Genomic DNA, 23,940 nt, shown 5'->3' on the forward strand with positions numbered 1-23,940 from the left:
GAAACAGCCACGATTGTTTGTTTTAAGAATGATGTTTAGGTTTTATATAAACCCAACAGGTTCCTCTTTGTATATAAATTCTTACCCGTGGAAAAACAGAGTATTCCCTTGTGCTCTAGTTTTATTATTGTGATCAATTATGAGTCTAATTTTGATAGTACAAATATAAAATTGGTGTGTCAAAGTCTTAAATTGAAGTGCTTCAATTTAGCATAAGGACAAGCAAGGGCGAATCTACACTTGGGCTAGAGTGGGCTCCAGCCTAGTGCTGATTTTTTTTTGTAGGCTTAGTGGTATAAGCCAAATCTAGGTAAAGTGAATAATAGTCTAGCCCTCTATTTAAAACAAGCCCAGCTCTTTATGTAGAAATAAACCCACCCTTAAAGCATATATGAAATAGTGAACATGCAATGCATAACCTATATAAATTTGATTAAAAGCAAACATAAGAATTTTTCTTCTAGCCACCCAAAATGCCATATTTGAACCTTCAAAGCCTAGAAGAAATAACTCTCCCCCTCTAAAAAATTGTACCAACTTATCTTCAATGGGTTCTTCAATCTTGGCAAGTTTTTCTCTTTTTTTTTAATTCAATTTTCAATTTCCAATTTTAATTGTTGATGTTAAGTTTTTATGATTTAGGGTTTGGGTGAAAACTTGTTATATAAGTTTTATTTTTACAACTTGAATTATTAATTGATATTATGATTTTTGGTGTCTAATATTTCTTGTTAGGATATCATGTCACATAATGATAATAGACCGGCAAAGAGAGGAAAAACTATTTATTCATTCTTCAAAAAAAGTGGTAACGATAATAAGGATACACCTTCTGCATCTGATGTTGATACTTCAATTCCTGAGGAACCTACTCAACTTGGATCTCAAGTAGTTGAACAATGTGTTTGATTTGATATTTATTTATATTTTTTATTTCTTTGTGTTATTTGCTCGTAATGTGGTCTTGTTTGATTTATAAAATTTTATTTACATTTTTGTTTCAAGAGTAAAAAGGCTTACAATATATCTCCTGTAAAAAAAAAAAACTAAAGGCTTTTTATCACAAAACGTTCCTGACATTTGCGAAACTATCATATTGCATCCTTAAAAATTTTTTTGTGTCACTCGTGGTCCCTAACGTCAATATGGGTGTTCTTAAATAGTCCATAATATGACTTCTCGTCAAAAAATTTGTTAAATCTCATGACGTGAGATCACACGCCCATTTATGAGAGACATAATCATCAGACCAACTCCCTTTTACCTCCTCACGCCTCAAACTCATTTTTGAGAAATAGGGTTTTTCAATGGTGCGGGAAATTGGGCGGTAAAGCTGATCTGCAAAAGTGAAATTAGAAGCTAGAATCTCCTAACAGTGATTGAGAGAAGATGGATGAGGCAAATAAAAACTATCGAAAAGGGTGAAAGGCTGCAAAGTATAAAGGTAAGAATCTTTTGAAACTTCAAAAGCAAAGTGTTCATATTTCGAAGTCAAAAGCAAAGTGTTCATTTCGAGGTGTTCTTTTGTGTTTGTTGAGAATCTTTTGCTTCTGTGATGAGGATTTTTTGTTATGCTTTGGATGTGATCCATATTTGACTAGTTTGTGTCATATTCAAATATGGGGGTTTGTTTATTGTTTTGTTGCTTTGGTACTATGGTTGTTGTTAGTATGTGGTTGTGATTTGTCAATAAAAATGATTTTTTATGTATGGAAGTGGTTTTTGATGATGTAACTGGAGTTGGTTCAATTTATTCAACGTGTGTTGTTTATAGTTCAATTTGTTCATGTTCTTTCCTTTCATTTTCAGCGCTCGCTTATTCTTCGTCCAGAGTAAGACATTCTTTTAGAATGTGAAAATGGAACTGTAGCTTTAGTTGCGCCCTAAACACAAAAACCCATATATAAAGCCCTTCTTGCCCGCCAATTCCAACAAGAGATAGAGGGAAATGGTTAATTGGCTGCAAAGGGAGTTGGTCTGACGATTATATCCCTTATAAAATGGGCACGTAATCTCACATAATGAGATTTAAAGATTTTTTTATTTATAGAAAGTCATAATATAGATTATTTAAGAGCATCCATATTAACATTAGGGACCAAGAGTGATACAAAAAAAACTTTAAGGAAGCAATCTGATAGTTTTGTGAACGTCAGAAACGTTTTGTAATAAAAAGTCAAATAAAATTTAGCCTACGTCTATAAAAATTCCTAGGTCCGCCATTGAGCATAGGGGCGAAATCTATCTTTAGAACATTACAATTCTTACAAGCCTCAATCGCTAAAATTGTCAGTATTTCTATTTATATTTATTGATATACATTAATTTCCTATAAATTTGTTATTGTATTTGATTATTACAATTATTTTTAAAATCATCTTCGTACCGGCACAAATTTTACCAAGCCAACAAAGTGTCCAAGGGCTGCTCACAGAAAGTAGACACAGATCAAGTCCGGCAATACTCGAACTGCAACAAGAAGTACCTTGACCAGAATAATGTGATTTAGAGTCTGGACCAAGTAACTAAACTTCTTTCATCTTGCTTATGTTTGTTTTATGTTTTGCTGTATATCTTTTCCTTCTGTTCTACTATTTTATGTTAAAGAAATATCCATGCTTATCTTGTTATATCATCAATCTTAAGCAAAGCCACCGTCCATACTTAAATAAATTTATTACATATAATATTCGATTTTCTGTGTTTGTTTATTGTTGACCAAAATTGGGTAGCCAACTACACTATATTCAAACACCACCAAGAGCCTTTCAAAAGTGTGGGAGGCAATCAATCTGGGCAAAATGACTCGGATTCGGCATATCTCCACAAACACCATCCGACCAACAAATCATAATGATCAGCTAATTCATAGAATTGAGTTAACTCCATGGGATTTGCGCCTAATCCAACTTGATTATATCCAAAAGGGGCTTCTCTTTCAAAAACCAGCAGAGTTAGAACAGAGCAACAGCTTGATTCAACACCTACAAGCCACTTTTTCCCAAACCTTGAACATCTTCTACCCGCTTGCCGGCCGCCTAGCTGTGATCGAAAATGAAGATAACACCACTTGTTTTTACATCAACTGTAATGGCGATGGAGCCTCGTTTGTTCATGCAGCTGCTGACGGTGTCAAAGTGGCTGATATCCTTGACTCTGTTTATGTTCCAGATGACATTGTCAACGACCTCTTCTCTATGAAGGAGGCTTGGAACTACGAAGGCATTTCGAAACCATTGCTTGCAGCACAAGTGACTGACCTTGTTGATGGCATTTTTATTGGTTGCAGCATTAACCACACGGCTGCTGACGGTACCTCTTTCTGGCATTTCTTCAATACTTGGTCTGAAATATCTCGTCTTGGCGGTTATGATAAAATTTATAAACCTCATCCTGTTTTGGGCCGCCAATTTCATGAAGGGGTGATTGATCTCCCAATTCACTTACCCTCCTCCTATGTCAATGAAATCAAGAGCAAGCGGCTTATAATTGGACATGGTTCATCTTCAGATTCTTCTCAAAGGGTAGTGTTTCATTTTCCCAAAGAAAAAGTTGCATGGCTCAAATCCAAGGCCAATGCTGAGATGGGCACCATTGACAGTAACATTAGCATCTCATCCCTTCAAGCACTCATGGCTCATCTTTGGCGGGCTATAACACGCGGCAGACATCTGAACCCAGATCAAGAGGTTGCTTATCGTGTTGCGGTGGGATTGAGGCAAAGATTGAATCCACGATTGCCAAAAGAGTACCTCGGCGTTAGTCAAAGTGCACTGCAGGGGCTAGGCTGGGCGGCTTCCCAAATAAACAAGACAATTGCTTCCCTGACAGCTGAAGAAGCGAGGAAGTACATGGAGGATTGGGTAAAAGCTCCTACATTTCTTTCAAATATGCTGGGGGCAACAAATGTGGAATTGGTCACAGGAAGCTCGCCGCGGTTCAATGTGTATGGTAATGATTTTGGATGGGGAATGCCGGTTGCTGTTCGAAGCGGAATGCCAGAGAGAAAGCTTGGGAAGCTAACAGTGTTTCCTGGGCCAGAAGATGGAAGTATTGATTTTGAAGCTTGCCTTTTGACTGAGACTCTTCGAGCTATGGCCGACGATGCAGAATTCATGGAGGCTGTGCTCACATGAAGTGCCCTGCTTTTGAAATTGGCTTGCAAATTAAAGTTTGTCAGTGTGCTTAATTTTAAGGTTGGTGAATTTTACTTTGCACATGTCCATTGAGATGTGTGTTGCTTGAAATCCCTCATCTTAATAAGTAGAAACTTCACCACTCTCAGATCATAATCAAACTTAACCGTCAAATTCTCATTCATAATACTAACAAACTGGTGTCCTTCGAATTAAGGGAATTTTTTTTTTTCAAAAAGTTAAATGCTCTCATGAGAATGAGATTACCAAGTAGCTGTTACTCAAGTGGTATGTAAGAAGAGGTTCAAGTACGAATTCCTGCTCATGAGATTCGGGTTCGGTGAGCATCGCAACAGTGCAGGTAAGGTTAGGTGGTGGGATGCAGTGAGCTGATCTGTTTGGTGCATTAAATCAACATTATTTTTTTCAATGCATTCAGAAGAAATTAATTATGCTTTGGAACTTTTATTATATTATTATTATGTTTTGAAAAAACACCCATGCTTATCATGGCCTTTTAGAAAAAAACACCCATCCTACTTAAAATAAATTATTTGCGTATCTGCTACTGATTTTATGCGTTTGTTTATGCGTATCTGCTATTGATTTTATGCGCTGAGCCATGTGCCAGTTTGAGTATAATGGAAATGCCATAGCCTTTTATAATGAGTACCACGTTCCGTCACAATCACCAAAGCTTCAACATTTTACAATCTGGGAGAAATGAATCAGATTCGGCGTCTCTCGACGTGCACCATCCGACCAACAAGCCATAAAGATCAGCTACCAGCTCAGAGAATTGAGCTAACTCCATGGGACCTGCGGCTCATCCAACTTGATTACATCCAAAAGGGACTTCTCTTCCACAAACCAGCGGAGAAAGAAGCAAACCAGAGTTTGATACAACACCTAAAAGCCTCTCTTTCCCACACCCTGAACATCTTCTACCCACTTGCCGGCCGCCTAGCCGTGACTGAAAATGAAGATAATACCACTTGTTTTTCCATCAACTGTAATGGCGATGGAGCCTTGTTCGTCCATGCAGCTGCCTATGGTGTCGAAGTGTCTGATATCCTTGACTCTGTTTATGTCCCTGCTGACATTGTCTTTAACCTCTTTTCCCTCAATGAGGTCCCGAACTTCGAAGGCATTTCCAAACCATTGCTTGCAGTGCAAGTGACTGAGCTATTTGATGGCTTCTTTATTGGTTGCAGCATAAACCACATGGTTGTGGACGGTACCTCTTTTTGGCATTTCTTTAACACTTGGTCTGAAATTTCTCGTATTGGCTTTGATAAAATTTCTCAACCTTACCCTGTTTTTGGCCATCGTGAGTATCATGACAGCTTGACTGATCTCCCAATTCACCTACCCATGTCCTACGATGAAATCAAAAGTAACCATCTTATAATCGGACCATCCTCCTATTCGTTACAAACTGTAGTATTTCATTTTCCCAAAGAAAAACTAGCAGAGCTCAAAGCAAAGGCCAATGCTGAAATGGTCAACAATAACATCTCAACTCTTCAAGCACTCATGGCTCATCTTTGGCTAGCCACAACGCGTTGCAGACATCTCAATCCAAATCAAGAGGTTACTTATCTAATTGCGGTAGGATTGAGGCAAAAGTTGAAGCCACCATTGCCAAAAGAATACTTTGGAAATGGGGTCCTAGGCGTTAATGTAAAATCCAGTGCAAGTGAGCTGCTACACCGTGGACTAGGCTGGGCCGCTTCGCAAATAAACAAAACAATCGCTTCCCTGACAGCTGAAGAAGCGAGGAAGTACTTGCAGGGTTGGGAAAAAGCCCCTACATTTCTTCCAAAGTTCAGCGATCCAAAAATGGTGGGATTGCTCACAGGAAGCTCGCCGAGGTTCAATGTGTATGGCAATGATTTCGGGTGGGGGAGACCGGTTGCGGTGCGAAGCGGAGCTGCCAACAACATGGATGGGAAGTTGACTGTGTTTCCTGGGGCTGAAGAAGGCAGTGTAGATTTTGAAGCTTGCCTTTTGCCTGAGACTATACAAGCTATGTTGGACGATGCAGAGTTCATGGAGGCTGCAGCGCTGGCATGATTAAACTCTTTGCAAGTTTTTCAATTTGCGTAACCCAAAACAATAATGTTTGTCTTTGCATGTTCTCAGTCTTACCGAAATCTTCAATTACCTTGATTTGTGCAAGGGTATAATGGTTATTTTACGCCCATTTTACTATATTATAAAAACCAAGCAATGAAATAGATGCAAAATGAGCACAAGTATATCAAGCCTCTATATTTAGTATCGGTGCATTTACACGTATTTATAAGAATGTCAACCACTAGATTAATCTAATGAATTTTAATCAATCCACGTCAGCATAATTGTATTAGACTAACAATCACTAGTTGCACCTTATAACTTACAATTTTACCATTTCTTTCATAATTAAATCATTTTCTCCACCAACATCATTTAACTGTCTGATTAATTTACCATCATGAACCCTAATTTTCTTTAGCAAAATTAAAACCCTAGGACCAATCTTTGCACCTAAGGTAAACCAAATAGAACATTTGTGATTTTAGGAAGAAAAAATAAAGTGAAGTATCCCTCCATCTAAACAATTAATTAATAGTGCACATGCATGCATAAACTATTTTAGGCAAATTTCTATTGTCACAATTTAAATAATTTTTGTTTTTATTTTTTATACGATCGCTATTAAAGGAGGGAGAATCCAACTAGGAGTTACAAACCCCTTGGTGTTAAATAAATTATCTAAGTATCTGATTTTGGTATTTTATCTGTTTATTTATTGAAAATGGCCCACTTGACCATGGACGGCTAAAGGACCTGGCCTATAATTACTATTACAAATTTTGAGTTTAATTGATAAAAACACAAAATGACATACCAACCCTATAATTGAAGGAAGTTGTGGTTACTCATTTTTAGATCTACTCTAAGGTTTGAGACAAAATTAGTTTAAAAATAAATATGTCATCTTTTCTTTTCTTTTCTATTTTTAACTTTAACTGTATAATATATTAACTTCATCTGTGGTGTGGCATCGCCTCTTTTGGCCTCATCTCTCTCAGTATTATTCTTGGACTTGCTAGTTGTACTAGAAGTAGCACAGCTTTTGGAACCCGTTGCTGGCTTCGAGATGCTGTTGTTTTCCTACACGATGTTCACTTTAGCATCCTCAGATGCTTTCTTGTTATCACCAGTTTTAGGCTTTAGGATTAGGAAGCCTGTAGACATATATTCACCTTGGTTACAATAGCAGACCCACGATTTTTTTTTACAGTGGTGGGCTAAATGTTTTTGGGCATTGAAGCCTGTGAATTGAGATTCATATTAAAGCACAAGACATAAAGCTAATTGCCAATTAATTATTTAGGTAGTTGTTAATTAATTTAGAAAAATGGAAAGTTTGCTAGGTTAATTAGGGTAAATTAGGAAAATTCTTATTAAAGTATTGTTTCTCTCTTATAATAATGTTATCAAATAAATAAAAAATAAAAAATTAACTATAGTTAAACCCATGAACATGTGTCAACTTTTGGAAGAGGTGGTGAGGATACACCTAAGGTTAAGGTGGTGAGCAAAAATGCACCCAATATATTAATATATATATATATATATATATATATATAGCAAAAAGCAGAGAATTGTGAAACATTCAAAATATCAGAAAATGCATTTGGTTAATGCAAAAATTAAGAATTGAAATAATTAATTATTAGGATAATATGGTAAATTCACACTTTTTCATATTATAAAAAATAAAAAATCAAATCAAATAATGTGTCCTATTTTTATGAAACACAACTACCCATTATCTTTTTTAATTCTAGAAAAAAAAAATACTAATTGCTTGCGTGTGCCAACTTAAAAAACTAAAAGTAAACAAACAAAAAAAATCACTCCAACCAAAACATGTTTCTCCCTTAGAAAACCAAGAACAAGTTTGCGTCATCATTGCTAAAAAGTGCTTATAAAGAGTTGGGCTATTTCTCCTAATTGCCAATTGATTTTAGGGTAGAACCTTAACTTTCTTTGTAGTATCAGAGCGAGTTAGCTCATGTGTGAAAGCCCAATGGCCACACGTGCTCTATGTTACTCAATATGTGTTGTCCACGTGTTAAGCTTGAAAATACACCATACGTGCGAGAGCATGTGAGAATATAAAGGTAAAAAAGTTTCACATTAAAAAGTTGAAAAATCTAGCTATGATACCATGATAACAGAGTTTAATAAAGACATAGCAAGAAACTTTGAGAAGAAGCTTACGATTTCTTTGATTAATTTTCTCTCTTTTTCAACAGTAATTATATGACTGAAGCACTTAGCTTCTCAGCTACGATTTAACAAACAAGTGAACCCACGTGAACTTCTAACTAACTAAACAATTCAGCATGTCTGCCAGCATTATATACACGTCTTTTGCCAATCAGAAATACCATTTGCTTTTCACATGTGGTGGATAGCTCGCATCGCAGTGTGTGGTGCTGAATTATTATGCACGTACTCTACTTCCTTTATTTGCTTATAAGTAACATGCAACCACAAAGTTCTGAGCAGAGCACTCAAGTCCTGCCCTGTTCAAAGAGGGAAAAAAAAAGTTCGTTTTGAATTCACCAGGTGCGCCAAGGCTGTGTTTGTTCCAAATTGGAGACATATTCAGCATAATGATGAGAAATTGAATTCGTATCTCTCCATCTTTGGTTTATAGATTATACATTTGGTTTATATCTCATATTTTTCTGTTCTACTATTTTATGTTAAAGAAATACCCATGCTTATCTTGTTATCTCATCCATCTTAAGCAAAGCCATCTTTCCGCGACAGATTCGGCGATGTCGTGACTTGTTGTTTGTAGGATTTGATTTTAGGGTTTTTTTTTACTTTTTAGGCTATTTTTTATTACATTTTGTACTTGAACTTTTTTTTAAATTTAAAATAAAATAAAAATTGCTGAGCCCTTCCTGACTTCGTATTGAGCTTTTTGTATTATCTGTTTGGTATTGACATATTCATTCCTTCAACAAATAAAAAGCCACCGTCCTACTTAAATAAATGAATTACATAATATTCGATTTTCTGTGCTTGTTTATTGTTGACCAATGGGGTAGCCATTTTATATCACTATAATCAAACACCACCGAGAAAACCTTTCAACAATGTGGGAGGCAATCAATCTGGGCAAAATCACTCAGATTCGGCATATCTCCACAAGTATACGATCCGACCAACAAATCATAATGATCAGCTAAATCATAGAATTCAGTTGACTCCATGGGATTTGAGACTAAGCCAACTTGATTATATCCAAAAGTGGCTTCTCTTTCAAAAACCAACAGAGCAACAGCTTGATACGACACCTACAAGCCACTCTTTCTCAAACTTTGAACATCTTCTACCCGCTTGCCGGCCGCCTAGCCGTGATTGAAATGAAGATAACACCACTTGTTTTTACATCCACCGTAATGGCGATGGAACCTTGTTTCTTGTCCATGCAGCTGCTGATCGACCCATCTCTGTTAGAGAGATAGTACGTATGACTATCATTTTTGAATTATTATATAGAGCCATTTGCTACATGTGATGGTACAAAACTAAATTATTGTACGTCACCAATGCATTCATTGGATTCTGGTTGAATTTCACTTGATGTTTGAATTCTGGTTGCCAGAACAAGTGAGAATTATTATATATATATATATATATATATATATATGTTCTTGCAACCGCCAAACCAAAGTAAGTTGGGACACATTTTATATATAATTGTGTTTGCTGTCCACATTGTGGGAAGAAATAAAAACACATAAGAAGAAAATTAATCAGATTCGGCATATCTCTACGAGTAACGTTGGACCAACATGTGAGTTAAATCGTAGATCAATTGAGTTAACTCCATGGGATCTGCGATGCCCCGAAATTGATTATATCCAAAAGGGGATTCTCTTCACCAAACCAGCAGAGGAAGAACACAGCAACGGTTTGGTGCAACACCTCAAAGCCTCCCTTTCCCTTGCCTTGAATGTCTTCTACCCGCTTGCTGGCCGTCTGGCCGTGACGGAAAATGAAGATAAAACCACTACTTGTATTTCCATCGACTGCAACGGCGCAGGATCCCACTTTGTTCATGCAGCTGGTGACAGCGTCAAGGTGGCTGAAGTCCTTAACCCTGTCTACATTCATGATCACGTCGTCTGCAACCTCTTTCCCTTGAATGCAGTTCGGGGCTATGAAGGCGTTTCGAAACCATTGCTCGCAGTGCAAGTAACTGAGCTTGTTGATGGCATTTTTTATCGGCTGCAGCATAAACCATGTGGCTGCGGACGGTACCTCATTCTGGCATTTTCTTAATACATGGTCTGAAATCGCTCGTACTGGTACTGGCTCTGATATAATTTCTCAACCTCGCCCTGTATTTGGCCATCATGAGTTTTATGATAGCCTGACTGGTCTCCCAATTCATCTGCCCTTCCCCTGCAATGAAATCATGAGTAAGCAGCATATGGCTGCACCGCCTTCTGATTCTTCACAAAGGGCAGTGTTTCATTTTTCCAAAGAGAAAGTAGCAGAGCTCAAGGCAAAGGCCAATGCTGAGATGGGCACCAATAACATCTCATCTCTTCAGTCACTCATGGCTCATATCTGGCGAGCCACAACGCGTGGCAGACTTCTCCACCCTAACCAAGAGGTTTCTTATCTGATTGCACCGGGGTTGAGGCAAAGATTGAAGCAGATGTTGCCAAAAGAGTATTTCGGAAATGCGGTTCTAGGCATTACTGTGAGGTCTACTGCAGGTGAGCTGATGCAACATGAACTAGGCTGGGCGGCTTCCCAGATAAACAAAAGCAATTGCTTCCCTGACACCTGAACAAGTAAGCAAGTATTTGGAGAATTGGGTGAAAGCCCCAACATTTCTTTCGATTCTGTGGGATCCAAAATCTGTGGGACTGCTCACCGGAAGCTCGCCACGGTTCAATGTGTATGGCAATGATTTTGGGTGGGGAAGACCGGTTGCCGTGCTATGCGGAGCTTCCAACAACATGAATGAGAAGTTCACTGTCTTTCCTGGGGCTGAAGAAGGGAGTATTGATTTTGAAGCTTGCCTTTTGCCTGAGACTCTACAAGCTATGCTGGATGATGCAGAATTCATGGAGTCTGTGATCACCTGAACTATGTATTGACGTTGGTAAGAGTACCATAGTTAGCTGAATCAAGCATCTCTAATAAAAGGATCCAATCCAACTTTAATTTGGTCACATATATTATATTAGATTGAGAAGAAAGTTGGTGTAATTTGGATCCCTTTTTTTTTTCTTTCTTTTCTTTTCCATATACAACTGGCACAGCTGCAGAGACTTGAAAACTTATATGTAAATTTTCTAATTTTACTATTTAAGATCATTTGGAATTCAAGTGCTCAAGAAAAACAAAGTAGTACTTCAAATTCACTCATAACCAAAAATATATTTATTAGCAAGTCAAATTCAAAATCTCAGGTTTTAATACTACTACGTAGTACACATCCAATGGAACCCAAAAACAAAAAAACTATATTTCGATATCTCCATCTGAAACACACACACGCATATCTTACAATCAAATTTTCTTTTTCGTTTTCTGTTTTGGGAATATCATGAAGTTATTAAAAAAAAAAAGGATGCGAGCATGGCATCATTCGAAAGAGCTGAGGTAATAAAAGCCAGTCGTAGATCATTTTTAAAAAAGTTTTTCCGTCTGCCATTTACTTCATTTTGCTAATATGTCTCTTGAGCTTGACCCCTATTTTTGGTATTTTGTGTCCAGATTCCATCATGTTTGTTAATCATTGTAGAAGCAGTAAAGCTACCGCCCTATTTAAATAAAGATCTGATTTTGATTGTGTTTCCTTCTTTTCGGCCGAGGTGGCTGACGGAAGGAACTTTTGGTACTTCTTCTTCGAGTTGCCTAGGCGTGCCACCACCAAGCCACCAAATAGCTTGGATGGAAAGGTTGGATGGTAATGTTGCACTTCTGACTTCTGATCAAGTGACTGATCAGCCAAGCAACGAACCTTCTCTTAGCCTAAGTGCTTTCACTTCCTCAAGGTCGAGGATGGTTAAGCTTCGTATGGATGTTTTTGTGATTTCTAGGGCTTTTAAGTAAAAACAATGCAAATAAATTAAATATGTGATTGAACTAAAGACAAGAATTAAAGTGCGATAAAGTAGATCAAAGTGATAAGTAAACATAAAATAAAGTAAGAGTGAGATAAGAATGATAAGAATGATAAACTAAATTAACTTGAAATTAGACTTAATGAAAATTCGCTAACAATGAAAAGTAAGGCAATTGAAATAAACTTGAATTTAAAAGACAAGAAAATGTAAATTGAAAGAAAGTAAACTTACACTAGGAAAAGGAAGAACTTGCTACACTAAGTGCTTAAAAAGTAAAATCCTAAGTCTAGGGAAAGAAAAAAAGTGTGATATGAAAAATAGGTTTGTGTGTTTGATGATGTGTGTCTTCTCCCTTTGTCTGATGAGGTTTATATAGGGGCATCTGCCAGCCCATGAGTTGGCCATTAAATTGCCGAGGTCAACTCTTTTGAAACTCCTTCTGTCTGAGGCTCCCCAAATCCATGGGATTGCTTTGATTGAGATAATTTGTTTGCTTGATTTTCTCTTCTTTCAGAATACTCCAGATTATCATAACTCCCTTTGATCTCTTTTCTTGTAAGGCCTCTGTCATGTGCATGCAATTCTTCGGAAATCTTGGGTTTGGATCTGTAGATTGGGCTTGGACCTCCAAGTTTTTAGATTTGCATTTGGGGCTTGGCTCCACATTGGACCATCTTTGAGCTCTCCAAATATTCGGATATCGACCACAGGTTGAGTTCTCCAAATATTCAGATATTGGAGATTCAAGATTTGGTTGAGAATCCACAGAAGTTGCCGTGGGAGCTCTCAGATCCACCTAGAAAACTGTCATATTTATTTATTAATATATATGCCATAGCCTTTGACTATTGAAGTCAAGAACTCTTACAAAAACTTGGGTTTTCTTCTCACAGCCAATTGGAGAATTTATTGGCCATTTGAGATTTCGGCAAATTAGAGTTGGTAGATTGGAATTGGCGGCATTGCTCCCATCCCTTTGGCGGAATAGTTTCGGTGGATCTGCTCTTGGCAGATTTCATCTAGGCCGTTAGCATTTCTCCACGGTGGATTGGGTGAATTTTGACCACCCCAAACAGATTGGTTGGGTTTGTTTTTTTTGAGTCTTGGTCCAAGACACTAGAAAAATGGCGTAGCCTACTAACCATACTCACAACAGTGTCATCATTCAACGTTTAATGTTGTGGTCTAGTCTCAGTGTTGTCCACTTGAATTGGGAAAATAAAAATGGCTCAGATCCCGCAGATGTCGACAGCTATTGTCCGGCCAACAAGCCATGATCACTTAAAGCAGAGATTAATTGAGTTAACTCCATGAGATTTGAAACTAAGCCAAATTGATTATATCCAAAAGGGCTTCTCCTTCGAAAATCGACAGAGTCAGAACAGAGCAACAGCTTGATACAACACCTAAAAGCCACTCTTCCCAGACCTTGAATATCTTCTACCCGCTTGCTGGCCGCCTAGCCGCTGTTGAAAGCCAAGATAAAGCCGGTACTTGTTTTTCCATCAACTGTAACGGTGATGGAGCTCTTTTTGTTCATGCAGCTGCTGATGGTATCAAGGTGGCTGATATCCTTGACCCTGTTTTATATTCCAGATGACATTGTCTCCAACCCTCTTCTCCATGAATGGGGTTTTGAACTACGAAGGGGTCCCAAAACCATTGCTTGCAGTGCAAGTAACTGAGCTCGTTGATGGCATTTTCATAGGTTGCACTATGAACCACTGTGGTGTTGATGGATCATCATTCTGGCACTTCTTTAACACTTGGTCTGAGATCTCTCGTTCCGGCTCTGATGAAAATTTTCAACCCCCTCCCGTTTTCGATCCTCAATTTCTTGACGGTGTATTTGATCTTCCAATTCACATACGCTTCTCATACAGTAAAATACCGGATAAGCTTAATCCTCCTATCTCATTAAATTATTTGCAAAGGGTATTTCATTTTTCCAAGGAGAAAACTGCACAGCTCAAATCCAAGGCCAATGCTGAGATGGGTACTCATAACATCTAATCCCTTCAATGGCTCATCTTTGGCGAGCCGTAACACACGCCAGTCATCTCAACCTTGATCAGGAGATTATCTACAAGATTGCAGTAGGATTGAGGCCAAAATTGAAACCTCCATTGCCCAAAGAATACCTTGGAAATGCGCTTCAAGGGGTTCATGTGAAGTCCACTGCAGGGGAGCTTTTACAACATGAACTAGGCTGGGCGGCTTTGCATATAAACAAAACGATAGCTTCCTTGACAGCTGAACAAGTGATGAAGGTCTTAGAGGATTGGGCAAAAACCCCTACAGTAAGTTCAAAATTGAGGGAAAACATCCCGACAAGTACTACTAGTAGCACTTTTTCATTGCTTACAGGAAGCTCGCCGCGGTTCAATGTGTATGGTAATGATTTTGGATGGGGAAGACCGGTTGCTGTGCAAAGCGGATCTGAGAACAAAATGAACGGTAAGTCAACTGTCTTTCCCGGGCTGAAGAAGGAAGTATTGATTTTGAAGTTTGCCTTTTGCCTGAGACTCTACATGCTATGGCAGAGGATGCGGAGTTCGTGGAGGCTGTGCTCACATGAAGAAGTACACTCTTGTATATTTTTATGTTAACTTGCAAATCAAAGTTTGTCCATTTGCTTAAACATCCAAAGGTTCTTAAGTAGATGAATCAAAGCATCTCTAATAAGTAATTTATCAAAAGCTGTCCTTATTGTGATTTTTGGTTTCACAATTCCAGTAAGCTGTTCATTTGAAACCCATATCATAGCACACTCCTACTTGAACATAAATTTGGCAAACCCTCTGTTTGAACGACATTATTGATTGAACAATAGTTTTCTTTAACGGAATGCTAAACAGAGAACTATATAAGGGAGTGGAGCGAGACGTTTATGAATTTAAGGGGATCGAATTATAAAACACAAAGTCAAGCAGATCATGACAGAAGAAATTATAGCACAAAATCCATATCCCATAAGATATACGCCCATGACAACTTTTCAAATCACACCCGAACTTTCAACATATTTTTTTTAACAACCAAGGACATTCAATATGTTTTTTTTAACAATAAAGGACAATTTACATTCAATCTTTTTCATGTCAGAAGTTAAATTAATGGCTTGAATTAATTTGGAAAAAAGGACAACTTTTCTTTCTATATATGTATAGCCCTCAGACTATATGCACATTGGAACAACCACTTTTAAGTCCTTCGGCCTTTATATAAATAGATAAAGGCAGACATATGGATTTTATTTCTGTTTATGGATTATTACTCTTTTATTTAAAATCTTGAGAGTTTATTAGTTTATTTAGAAAATCTAAAATACGTAGAACACAGTAGACAATTCAAAATAGACGGTGACTTTCCTTTTCCCCCCAACTTATTTAACTTTTTCCCATTACCAAACCCACCAAATAAATTACCTTTTTTTTGAAATTTTGAACCCATAGAATAAAAAAAGAATACAATTCATATTCAAAAACAAAAACAAAAGCAATACGTCTCGTTAAAACGACCGAAAATCCAAAGCTGGACCCTCCCAAATTGAGACGTGACTAGGGTTTCAAGCCCGACCCGCCAAAATTCCTCTCTTCCCAAACCCTAAACCGTATAATTCCTCACACTCTTATCCGGAACATCCTCTGTATGAATCGGATGCGATCCGAACCGCAATTGAGTTTCGGGTCCGAATAACCTTCCCGAGCTTCGTCTCCGACAATGGCGTCGAAGGCTTCGCCTTCAGCTTCTGCCAATAGATCGGAGCCTCACCAGGAACCTCCGGTATAAGCCTTCGGTGCTTTTGCACGATCTCTTTCTCTCTCTAAATGCATGAAAACCCAGTTTAAATTCTGTCATTACTGGAAGGTCTTATATTTCTGGTCAATGTGTGTGCCTAAACACACACACATATATATATTGTGCATATATTTGTTTATTTATTTTATGAGAATTTAATAAATGGATGTAATATAGGTGCAATTATGTATGAATTTTATCAATGTGGGTTGGTAAAGAGGGATAATTAGCAGCATTGCTTATTTGGTTTCTGCTTCAGTTAGATTTTAAGTGCCAATTTCAACGAGGTCATTTAAGTTCCAGTTCATTTACCATGTACTTTCGACAAATATCTTCCAGCTTAGGAATGGTGTTAAAACATTGCCAGAATTGTTTCGCTGGTCGAGGATTCTAGCCGTATTCTTTTCCTCTTCTTAGCTTGCATTTTTAAAAGTTTATTGCAACAGAAATTGTGGATATTCCTTTCTTGAAAAAATAATAAAAAGAGTACAGAATTATTGAGCTTTTTGTGCTCAGCTTCTTGATAGATAGTGCTGCCTGATCTCTTGCAGCCCCTTTGTTCTGTGTTCATTCAAGTCCAGTGTGACTTTTACATGCTCATTCATTCTCTACTTTTTGTTTGGATTTTTTTACCTTCTATTTTAATGATTTAGGGTTTTTAAGTGGGCTCAAACTTGTCATCTATTTTGTACAGATGACGGCATCACAAGAAAACATGGATGTAACCCGGAAGGAGATTTCATTGATCATAGATTCCCTAAAGAAGCAAGTTGTTTCTAACCGGGGTACTTCCATTAAGGTGCATCCCTAAGGACCTTATGGTTATTGTTGCATTGGTATCAGAAAGTCATAGGACTTTATCAAGTTTTGTCATCATAATACGCGGTATTTGTTCTTTTGCAGAAAAGAATGGAGGAAAACAGGCAGAGGTTGGCTGGTGTCACTAACAATTTGTATAAATTGTCAATGGAAAGAGGAAGTAATAGGTTTATTGATATTGGCAAAAGTGTAGATCTATTGACAAAGAGGCAAAAAGATGCATTTGCCTTGCAAAATGGAATTGATGTAAGTAAGGATGGCTCTCAAGAAGATGGCCATGGGTCCACAGCAGTTCTTCTAGAATCTAATGTTGCAGTCAAGAGTTCTGTTCGTCCTATCAAGCTTCCGGAAGTTAAAAGACTACCTCCTTATACTACATGGATATTTTTGGACAGGTTCAACCTTCACATAATCTATACTTTTCATGATTTGAATTATATCTTTGTGTTGCATATCAATCTCACATGTGCACAACCTTTGTTTGCTTGTCTGAGGTGGAGTTATATGTTTTACATTGTGGAACATAATAATTGATTTGTAAATTTACTTATGAATTTTCGAGCTCTTGTACTAGGAAAGAGAATGGAATCAGTGCATAGCAAATCGGTTACATTTCACTAAGCACCATAACGAGTTTGACATATTCTTTTGTAGTTTGAAATTAATATCTTATGGACATTTTATTGAGTGACTAGTTGAAATAGATTTAGTGTACAAAATAAACATTTATTATTATATATTGAACACTTTGTTATAAACAAGATAAGATGCATAGTATTTATTGGATTCTTTTTCCTCTTCTTCTGCCTTGTTTGAAATTGAATCATGCAAATTTTTAGACAATGTTGCATGATTACATTCATCCATTATTGCTTTAAATATATATAATTTTTACATGCACCTGTTCAAATGTGTGTCATCATGCACTGAATTGAATTGGTATCACTAAGCACCATAACGAGTTTCTCATATAATTGTGTTGTCCTTCTCTTTGCCTTTTCAACCTATATGAGCTTGTTCGAGATATTATGGTTATATTTTGGTTTGACGTATGGTGCAGAAACCAAAGGATGACAGAGGATCAGTCAGTGTTAGGTCGAAGAAGAATTTATTATGATCAAAATGGGGGTGAAGCTCTTATATGTAGTGATAGTGAGGAGGAGGCAGTTGATGAAGAAGATGAAAAGAGGGACTTTGTTGAATCTGAAGACTACATACTTAGGTTGGTTTAACCATGTTAACTAATGTGATATACTTGGTGATAGTCCTGAACTTTAGTTGGAAGAGTCAAATTCTTTTTGTTATTGTCACTTGTTCCCCCCTTTCTTGGATGGACACAGCCTCCTATTGTCTAGGTCAATTTTGAACATACAACGGTGCAAGGGAAAGAGACCAAAAGGAAAGTCAATTTTTGTACCGAGTACAACTGAGCTAATTGAATTATTTTGTAATTTTTTTCTTTTTGCGCAAACATGTTAATTTCAAATGACCTATATGTACAGTTCTCAGGCGCCACGATATAGTCTGAGACCCATGTTTTCATCTTGGATTCACAATTTCAGTTTTATACTTATCCTTTATACATATGGAGAAAAGTATATGTTCTTTAATACTGTTGTGCAAAGTGAACTAATTGTTCACTTGTCATTCCATTAAATTTACCAGCATGGCTATAAAAGAAGTTGGCTTCTCTGATCCAGTGCTGGAGTCATTAGCACAGTGTTTCTCTAGAAGTCCTTCTGAAGTCAAGGTATGTCAGTTTCTTTTTTCTATATTACTGGACTACTTTGCCCATTCTGCCATGCTTCTGTCCAATTTATAACACGATAAAAACCAGTCAGTGTAAGCTTTGGTCCAGCCGTTTCCCATTTGCTTTGTGCTGGCTTTACAGAGATATGAAACACCATCAAACGTCTTATACAGGCAAGATATGATACTCTCGTAAAGGAAGAGGAGGCTGTAGGGGGTTGTAAAACTATGGATAATGAAGACATTTCACAAAATGGGAATTATTTTCTTGATAAAGATCTAGATGCAGCTCTGGATTCATTTGACAACCTATTTTGTCGTCGATGCCTTGTAAGTATTCCTTTTGTAAATTCACTAGCATGTTTCTTTTTTAGTGATATCTTTTCTTAGTAGTTTCTCTGCTGTTTCTTTTTGGCAGGTGTTTGATTGCAGATTACACGGATGTTCACAGGATCTTGTGTTTCCTGTAAGTAATTGTTTAATAGCTGTCTGAATGTGGGACCAGATTTTTATACCCTGCACTGATAAAGAAAAATATTGTCAGGCTGAGAAGCAACCTCCTTGGAGCTCTCCAGATGCCGAAAATGCATCATGTGGTCCAAATTGCTATCGATCAGTACGTGTGTTGTGTAGCTGGGAATGTTGTAAAGAATTGACAAACAAATGATTTATGTGGTTTCAAACTGTCTCATTTCAGGTATTGAAATCTGAAAGAATTGCTAGAGTGAGCTCTGGTGATGTTGAAGAAAAAAATGTCACATCATTAGATTGTGCTAGTGCTCAAACGTCAACGAGAAAGAAGTCTTCTGTTATATCTGCTAGAAGGAAGGTAAAGTCCGGCCAAAGTGAAAGTGCTTCATCTAATGCAAAAGCCATCTCAGAAAGCAGTGATTCGGAGAATGGACCCGGGCAGGATGCTACTCATCATCAAACACCCTCAAAGACTAAGCTAGCAGGAAAAAGTGGAATTGGCAAGAGGAACAGCAAGAGAGTTGCAGAGCGTGTTCTAGTTTGCATGCAGAAGAGGCAGAAGAAAATGGTGGTTTCAGATTCTGATTCCATTGTTAATGCTGTTCTTTGTCCAAGTGATATGAAGCTTAGATCAAATTCATGCAAAGATAATGAAGACACTAGTTCGTCTTCACAAAAAAATCTGAAATCTTCTACCAGTGGAGGGTTTAGGAGGAAGGAATCACCTACTAAGGGCAGACACAAAGTAGTTCAGGTTGATGTTCTTGATGGTTCATCAGATGAGATAATTGCTGATCCACCTGGCACTAGTAGTGATGACAATTTGAGGAAAGAAGAGTGTGTGGATGAAAACATCTATAAACAAGAATTAAGTGATGATAAAACATGGAAAACTATTGAAAAAGGCCTTTTCGATAAAGGCATAGAGATTTTTGGCAGGAACAGGTCAGTGGATATAATTTGTATTTTCCTTCGATATATATACAATCTATTTTTTAAGTCTACATTCATAGATCATCCTTGCAAAAAATTAGACAAATCGGAAACCGTTTTGACATCCAATTGTGTCCCACAAAATCAATGAACACAGTGCTTCAAAAAAGTACTAAAATTTCAATAACTCAATTGAGGGGTCAAATGATATCAGATTCAAGTGATTTTTTTTATAGAGATAATCTTTGAATGATTATATAAAAAATAGACAATTTGGATTAGTGAAATACAATGTGCAGTGGGCCCTACAAGGGTGTCCTCCAAATAAGCTTATTTAAGGGATTTCTCAATGGAAGCTCTCTGTATATATGTATATATATATATATATAATATATATATTTGATGTGTATCCTTGAGTTTGTAATGTATAGCATCCTATAATTACTGACCCAAAAAAGAAATCCTATAATGTTATAACTTATAATCAATCTACAGTCTGATAAGTTCCTAAGGTAGATATATTACGTTATCAATTTGCCTGAACTTTTGAAATATATGGTGTAATTGTGCTAGATGTAGAAAGTTTTCAATACTTAATTTACTTATTCCTGTCTCCTTATAATGGGTTTCACATCTCTCATTACAGCTGTTTAATAGCAAGGAACCTTTTAAATGGTATGAAAAATTGCTGGGAGGTTTTTCAGTATATGAATTACTCAGAGAGTAAGATGTCCTGCCAAGAAGGTGATGCTGCAAATTCCCTTGTCGAAGGACATTCCAAGGTTGATTTTTATGGATTTATGATCTTTTTCTGCATATGCTTATCTGCTTATTGGCAGGACCCTCCCTGCCCTAACAAGTAATTCTATTTTGAACTTTAGGGTAATAATGAAGCAAGAAGAAGATCAAGATTTTTACGTAGAAGGGGTAGAGTTCGTCGCTTGAAGTATACTTGGAAATCTGCTGCTTACCATTCAATCAGGAAACGAATTACTGAGAGAAAAGATCAGCCTTGCAGGCAGTATAATCCATGTACTTGCCAAACAGCTTGTGGAAAGCAGTGTTCTTGTCTACAAAATGGGACTTGTTGCGAGAAGTACTGTGGGTGAGCGTTTATTTTCCTCTTAATTATTGTTGAAAAGGGTAGATAACTTAATTTCTTTTTCTAAACTTTGATCTTGGTCAGCAGCATTCCTCATTGATTTGCCATTGACTTGAGGGGATCCAATAATAATTCCAAACTTTTTTTTCTAGGTGTCCTAAGACTTGCAAGAATAGATTTAGGGGCTGTCATTGTGCGAAAAGTCAATGCCGGAGTCGTCAGTGCCCCTGCTTTGCTGCAGACAGGGAATGTGATCCCGATGTTTGTAGGAATTGCTGGGTCAGGTGAGCTTATAACTGATTATTTTTTCTTTGGTGGAAAATCCTTTTGTATCACTTAGTAATGGGTTTGGACTATGATGCATGATATTATCAATGTGCTTTAGACAGCTCGTGCCTTATTGTGATTGGATTTATCTTTTGCTAAACGTTTAGTGTTGAGAACATTCAACTTTGCCATTTTTAAATTTATTGTGCCTAAATAAGCTGTGGCTATATTATGGCTCTGTATATCTCTACAGTGTTCACATTTTAGAATCAGATGGTTAAAATTAAATGATGAGAAACTGAATTAAACCATTAAAAACGGAGAGAGAGCTGAGAGAGAGAGAGAGAGAGAGAGAGGGATTTTTATTTTTTATTTATTTATTTATTTATTTATTTATTTATTTATTTAATAATATATGTGGATGACATGTCATCATAGGAGTAAGTCTATGTGGCACATTTGTTGCCACGTCAGCAGTTAACAGACTTGTTAATAGAAAGATTGACAGCATGTATGAAAGTAGTAAGAAAATCAACTGTGTATGCTACTGAGACCAAAAAAATTTGATGTATCGAACTCTAAAAGTCGGTAAACTTTACAGTAGTAAAGTAAAAATTACCCTTTTTTATTTTTCTAGAAAATTAAATTTGGAGTTTGTATTTGTGTTTCACTTTTATAAATACAAATTGGTTGCTGCTTTTGTTCTCTGTTCAACTTTCTGCTACAAGGAACTGTTCAATGTCATTTGCAGTTGCGGTGATGGGTCCCTTGGGGTTCCAAACCAAAGAGGTGACAATTATGAGTGTAGAAATATGAAGCTGCTTCTGAAACAACAACAGAGGGTAATCAACTTCTCTTTACTATTTCTTTCCTACTATAGATGCATGGTCAAAAGCTGCCGTTTAAGTGAAAAAGTATTAAAGTTGTTGGACATTGAAGTCCTCTAGTAATGACTGCTTTTATTCTCATGTACATTCAGGTCTTACTTGGAAGATCTGACGTATCTGGCTGGGGTGCTTTCTTAAAGGTAGTGTCCCAATTTTAAGATATCTTGTGCATGCTTTTGCTTTTGCTGCTGGCTAATTTTCCTAGCCACCCTCCAGAATAGCGTTGGCAAGCATGAATACCTTGGTGAGTATACTGGGGAGTTGATCTCACATCGGGAAGCAGATAAGCGTGGAAAAATATATGACCGTGAAAATTCATCATTTCTCTTCAATCTGAACGATCAGGTATGTGTATCAACCTTTGGATTCCATGTGATTTCTAACCTCTTTTTTTTCACTGGTGTGAATAAGCATTTGTCTTGTACAGTTTGTCCTTGATGCCTATCGGAAGGGTGACAAATTGAAGTTTGCCAACCATGCTCCAGATCCGAATTGTTATGCAAAGGTACCCTTTTGACGTCCTTGCTTGGGGATTCCCCACTTAGTTTCACATGATTTTTAATTGGAACTATTTGGATTGTTGTTCTTTTGGATTCAGAACTGTTCGGACAGATAGAAGCATCATGTATAGGGGCTTTTTTTCTTATTTGAAAAAATTGTAGATTTTACATTGAACCCTTCCATGGCAGGTCATTATGGTTGCTGGAGATCATAGGGTGGGCATATTTGCCAAGGAACGGATTACTGCAGGAGAGGAACTTTTCTACGATTATCGTTATGAGCCGGATAGAGCTCCTGCCTGGGCTCGGAAGCCTGAGGCATCGGGATCCAAGAAGGATGATGGTGCTCCTTCAAGTGGTCGTGCAAAGAAGCTTGCTTAACCTGAATCAATTTTAATCTTAGATTTACAATTTTTTTTGGCCATTCTTTTACAGGTAATGATGCATCATTTTCTTTGACCACAGATGTATTCTTGATCATTTTGTTGGAGAGGCCATTGCCTTCCCAAAGCAGAAATTGAATAGTATTTATTTTCTAACAATTCATGTTTATTTCCAATGTACTTCCTGAGCTGGAAAAGTTACAAGCATACTGAATCAAAAATACCAGTTGACATGAATTTCATTCAACAGACAGGACTTGAACTTGAAGGCAATGATGGTTATCTGAAATTACCTTCCTGCCCTTGACTGGCTCAACTATTTTCTGATTATTAAAAGCTTAGATGTATCCAATTTACCTAATGCCTTGATTAATCAGATTGCTTAAGTTCCCCCCTTCGATATATTCTTGGACCTCTGGCCTGAAAAAAGATCTATTCTTGGACGCAACTTCAAGTTGTCTAGACTCTGAACTTACAACTAAGAACCAACTGCTGACAACATTTTTACATTAATGTTTCTTACCGACCCAAGTGCCCCACAGTTGAAGTCGCTGAGCTGAAGCCTACCCTACCATGTGAGAGGCACTTATATGTACCTTATCATCTGTGGCAAAAATCCAAAGCTTTCAAAGACAAACCACCATTGACCACTGAAAAAAAAGAAGAAAAAGATAAATATGTAGCAAAAATTCATTGTTAAATTCAGAAAATACTTGGTGCTTTTTTT

The 23,940-nt window shown here is 37.2% G+C and overlaps 3 protein-coding genes and 2 pseudogenes across 4 annotated transcripts; all 5 read left to right on the forward strand.

The window, feature by feature from the left end:
* Window positions 1–2,346: 2,346 nt before the first annotated feature.
* LOC117633572 (uncharacterized acetyltransferase At3g50280-like) lies at window positions 2,347–4,318 on the forward strand. Its single transcript, XM_034367225.1, has 2 exons — window positions 2,347–2,521; window positions 2,733–4,318. Exon 2 carries the CDS (start codon window positions 2,802–2,804, stop codon window positions 4,134–4,136), a length of 1,335 nt encoding a protein of 444 aa, XP_034223116.1. The 5' UTR covers window positions 2,347–2,521; window positions 2,733–2,801; the 3' UTR covers window positions 4,137–4,318.
* Window positions 4,319–4,432: 114 nt separating this feature from the next.
* Window positions 4,433–6,336, forward strand: LOC117633571 (uncharacterized acetyltransferase At3g50280-like). The gene has a single exon (XM_034367224.1). It carries the CDS (start codon window positions 4,860–4,862, stop codon window positions 6,210–6,212), a length of 1,353 nt encoding a protein of 450 aa, XP_034223115.1. The 5' UTR covers window positions 4,433–4,859; the 3' UTR covers window positions 6,213–6,336.
* Window positions 6,337–9,610: 3,274 nt separating this feature from the next.
* LOC117635417 lies at window positions 9,611–11,392 on the forward strand (annotated as a pseudogene).
* A 2,133-nt stretch (window positions 11,393–13,525) lies between these two features.
* LOC117635418 lies at window positions 13,526–14,879 on the forward strand (annotated as a pseudogene).
* Window positions 14,880–15,784: 905 nt separating this feature from the next.
* LOC117634781 (histone-lysine N-methyltransferase CLF) lies at window positions 15,785–23,574 on the forward strand. 2 transcript variants are annotated; one of them, XM_034369000.1, is made up of 17 exons: window positions 15,785–16,087; window positions 16,797–16,901; window positions 17,006–17,316; window positions 17,982–18,143; window positions 18,587–18,671; window positions 18,845–19,000; window positions 19,089–19,136; window positions 19,215–19,286; window positions 19,368–20,086; window positions 20,721–20,856; window positions 20,956–21,179; window positions 21,329–21,460; window positions 22,195–22,285; window positions 22,423–22,470; window positions 22,547–22,675; window positions 22,758–22,835; window positions 23,020–23,574. In XM_034369000.1, the coding sequence occupies exons 1-17, from the start codon at window positions 16,025–16,027 to the stop codon at window positions 23,209–23,211; spliced, it is 2,751 nt and encodes a 916-aa protein (XP_034224891.1). In that variant the 5' UTR covers window positions 15,785–16,024; the 3' UTR covers window positions 23,212–23,574. The 2 variants fall into 2 exon arrangements, with proteins under 2 accessions (XP_034224891.1, XP_034224892.1); XM_034369001.1 differs by lacking the exons at window positions 15,785–16,087; window positions 16,797–16,901; window positions 17,006–17,316; window positions 17,982–18,143 and having other exon boundaries at window positions 18,813–19,000; window positions 23,020–23,462.
* Window positions 23,575–23,940: the final 366 nt, after the last annotated feature.

The sequence above is a fragment of the Prunus dulcis genome, chromosome 7 (assembly GCF_902201215.1).
Source record: "Prunus dulcis chromosome 7, ALMONDv2, whole genome shotgun sequence".
NCBI classification, from domain to species: Eukaryota; Viridiplantae; Streptophyta; class Magnoliopsida; order Rosales; family Rosaceae; genus Prunus; species Prunus dulcis.